This window comes from Pseudozyma flocculosa (assembly GCF_000417875.1).
Source record: "Pseudozyma flocculosa PF-1 unplaced genomic scaffold scaffold00004, whole genome shotgun sequence".
Lineage (NCBI taxonomy): Eukaryota > Fungi > Basidiomycota > Ustilaginomycetes > Ustilaginales > Ustilaginaceae > Pseudozyma > Pseudozyma flocculosa.
The window spans coordinates 1036773-1040322 of record NW_006920872.1 but is presented as its reverse complement, the minus strand read 5'-3'; the positions used below and the strand labels follow the sequence as shown (position 1 = coordinate 1040322).

The 3550-nt window shown below is 68.7% G+C and overlaps 2 protein-coding genes across 2 annotated transcripts in view; both read right to left on the bottom strand.

Moving 5' to 3' along the window:
* Positions 1–1143, bottom strand: part of PFL1_01830 (uncharacterized protein) — a gene marked incomplete at both ends in the record, with an annotated part of 3577 nt that extends 2434 nt beyond the window's left edge. Inside the window, 2 exons of the mRNA XM_007879339.1 lie at positions 8–274; positions 439–1143. Of these exons, the coding sequence (XP_007877530.1) occupies positions 8–274; positions 439–1143 (972 nt within the window). The remainder of the gene's footprint in view (positions 1–7; positions 275–438) is intronic.
* Positions 1144–2006: 863 nt separating this feature from the next.
* The window catches only part of PFL1_01829 (uncharacterized protein), a gene marked incomplete at both ends in the record, with an annotated part of 2397 nt that continues 853 nt past the window's right edge, over positions 2007–3550 (bottom strand). The window contains 5 exons of the mRNA XM_007879338.1: positions 2007–2112; positions 2217–2308; positions 2462–2855; positions 2957–3294; positions 3407–3527. Coding sequence (XP_007877529.1) covers positions 2007–2112; positions 2217–2308; positions 2462–2855; positions 2957–3294; positions 3407–3527 — 1051 coding nt within the window. The remainder of the gene's footprint in view (positions 2113–2216; positions 2309–2461; positions 2856–2956; positions 3295–3406; positions 3528–3550) is intronic.

Here is a 3550-nt window from a genome sequence, read left to right as displayed (position 1 = left end):
TGGAGACGTGCGGCAGCGGCGGGGCGTAGAGGTGGTACTGGAGCGGTTGCCGCAGCTTGGTCGGCCCGGTGCCCGCGTAGAAGTCAAGCCCGCCGCCCATGCCGAGCCCGCCGGCCGCACCGCCCGGCCCGCCGGTGGGGTCGCCAAACTCGGTCATATGCTCGTACGGGTTGAAGGCGCGCGGAGCGGGTGGGTGGCTCGGGGTCCCGGCCTGCATCGAGGGATCCTGACCGGGCATGGCGGCGCCCGCATAGGTCGGGTCAAAGGCGCTGCCCTGCGATGGTGCGAAGGCGGTGCCGGCAGAGTCGAGCGCAGGGTCAAAGAGGAGACGGCGACGGGAGCGGGTCAGCGGGGGGACGACAGCGACGCGAGCGGTCAGCGGGGGGACGACGGCGACGCGGAAGCAGACGTGGGGGCATCCCCGCCTGCGACACTCACCATGGAGTCGCCCTCGTAGCCCATGCTGAACGAGTTTGGCGTTCCTCGCCCGCTCATCATGCCGCTCGTCTGACGCTGGGCCGCCGAACTGGCACCGGCCGCCGAGATGCTGACGTCGTACATACCGGCGATGACCTCCTCTGCGTCGGACTTCCTGCCGGCTTGCGAGGTGGCGGCGGCGGCGGCGGCGGCGGCGGGTCCAGGGCCGGTGCTGCTGCCTCCGGACGACTTTGGCACAAAGACGGCGGCGGCGGCGTTGCGAGCGCTGAGGGCGCCCTTGAGCGGGCTGTTGGGCAGGCTGGCGCCAGAGGCCATCAGCTTGGCCTTGCTCGAGGCCGGAATGGGCGAAGATGAGGGCCCTCCCGCAGAGGGCGCCTTGCCATTCTGGCCGCCGCCGCTGACGCCCGTGGCATGGTCAAAGGGGCAGCCCTCGCCCTCGTACCGGCAGTGGCCGTAGATGGCGACGTTCCTGCAGGGTTTCCGCGCGTTGGATGAGGGCGAGGTGACGCTGGTGTCGACCGTGGCCGACGAGGGCGTGGGCGAGGTCGGGTCGGTGGAGCTGGATCCGGCGGGGGGCGCGACGATGGGGATGGCGGCGCTGGCGCGGGTGCGCTGGTTGGGTGAGGCGATAAAGGGCTTTGACTGGTGGCTCATTGGGTGGCCGCCTTGGCCATGCTGGCCGTGCTGCGGCTGGAACTGGTACATGGTGGAGGCGGGGCGTGGGACATGAGGTGGTACAACCAAGGGCCTGTCGGTGGGTGCGGGGAGGGCCGCAACTGCTGAGAGTCGACCAAGTGCAGCCTGCTACGGCGCTGCTACAGCCGTCGGTGGGCGGCGGACGTGGTCCTCGGAGGATTTCCGATGCCGGAGCAGTGCGCTGATAGGAGGAACCACCGTTGTGCCGACTAGCACGAGGCGCCGACGCGAGGGCGAGCACGAAGCGGTGCGGTGCGGTGCGGTGGGGTGCGGTGCGGTGCGGGGACTGCGCCGGCCGACGAGGAAGAGGTGCGGGTGGCCGAGGCGAGCTGGTCGATGGACTGAGTCTACGGGGGGGTGGAGGGTGATGGCGAATAGGCTGGCGCTGCGTCTCCGTCGACGTCGGTGGTGGTGATGATAATGACGGCGGTGGTGGTGGCAGCCAGCAGTGGGTGGTACAGAAGATGGAGCAGGCCAGGCCAGGCCGGGCACTGGGCAAGCGAGACGTCTGCGGGCAGCCCGATGCAGCCAGCCAGGCGAGCCCCAGCGCCAGCCCGCCACGGAATCCAATCTCAGCGCGACGCCCACGCCCAGTCAAGAGCCCTCGCGCCGCGCGCACGGCCAGCCGCCGCCAGTCACCAGCCACAGCCGCGCCCGCCGTCGACTAGTGACCCTCGACGCCACTCGACCCTGCCCGCTTCGTCCCGTCGCCGCAACGTTGATTGTCACTGCCATTCAGAGAAACACAAGGGCCTCAGAGCCCACGAACACTATGGGCGAGAACAGTTCGACACTCGAGGCGCACGGCGTCGTTGGCCCGCCGGCCGGTCGGTCACGCCGACGCCGCCCTTTGCCAGCCAACGAAACGCCCCTCACAGCGACACCAGCGCCGGCTCACGGCCCAACCAGGGCAGGCTCTCGACCGCCTCGACCGTGCTCAGCCGCGCCCAGTAGCACGAAGGAATGTGCGACACCAGGCTTCCGCAGCAGCAGAGGGCATGGTGACGATGTCGTCGGCAGAAGTCAGCCACGCCCACGTCGACGGCAGGCGACCACCTCGCAGCGCGCCCTTCTCGACTCACCGAGAAACGACCGGCGTCTGCTCCAGGATGCGGCACCACAGCGGCAGACGGACGTCGGGACCAGAGCCAGAGCCGCCGAGATGGGTGATGACCTGGTGGACCGCGCGCGCGCACGCACGCACGCACGCGGACAGGGCAAGGGCAAGGGCAAGGGCAAGGGCAAGGGCAAGGGCACGGCGTCAGCCCGTCTCGCCAGCATCGCCCACGCAAGGACCACGGTCAAGACCGCTGCCCCGTTCGCTCACCTTGACACGGGCTCCCTTGGGCAGCAGCGTGCCCGGTCCGGCGCCCACGAGGTTGTTGCGGTGGCGCATCTGGATCTCGGCGCCAATGTGAGCGTAGTGGAACTGGCTCGTCGGCGAAATGTGCGACAGCATCTCGTAGTCGCCGCCCTCGGGCAGCATCGTGGCCACCGGATCGTGGCGGTTCGTCACCCTCCACAGCGTCTGCGGGCGGTCGAGGTTGTCGTGGATGGCGCGGCCGAAGCCCTCGATGCACTCCGGGTCGCCAAAGATGGGACAGCCAAACGTGTAGGCGTCGCGGACGCGGACCAGGTCGTCGCCCTCGCTGTTGCTGCCAAAGTCCTTGGGCGAGGCCACGGCGCGGGCAAAGAAGAATGAGGCCAGGGCCGCACCCAGGCTGCGACCGGGCCGTGGGGATCGGGGAAACCCATCGTATCGTCAGCAGTCAGGCCCTAGGGTGCGATCAGACAAAACATCGAGGCAGCGGGCGGCGCGCACCTGTGTCCGGTGACGAAGAGGTTGACGTGATCGTCGGCGCTATTCTTGACCAGGAGCTTTGCGATCTCCTCGATTCGGTGGCGGATCTGCTCGTAAGGGAACTCGCGCGGCGGCTTGCGCTCCTCGTCGAGCGCGTCGGGCCCGAACACGGTCAGGTAGGCGTCGTGGAGCAGCTGGCCGACGTAGCCCGTGGTGGCGCCCTGCCGGATGTCGCTCGGGAAGAGGCTCTCGTAGAAGCCCGAATGGACCTTGCCAAAGCCGGGCAGCCACGCGCCGCCCTCGGTGTATCGGATGGTGAAGTCGAGCGCCCACTCCTTGAACTCGACCGGGTTGGTTCCCTGGTGATCGAGGGGGAGCGGTCGTTGGACAAGAGAGGGTGGGTGCGGCAGTGTCAGTCTCAAGCCTGGCGGGATGCCTGGCAGAACCATGGCCACTCGACGACGCGCTCACCTTGAAAGAGAGGATGATAAAGTTGCTGTTGGGGTCCCAAAAGGCGCCGCAGACGGGCGACGTGTTGGTGCCGAGCTCCGAGATGGAGCGGTAGTGGAGGCCCCACTTGGAGCGGGCGGTCCTGATGATAAAAGTCGTCGGTCC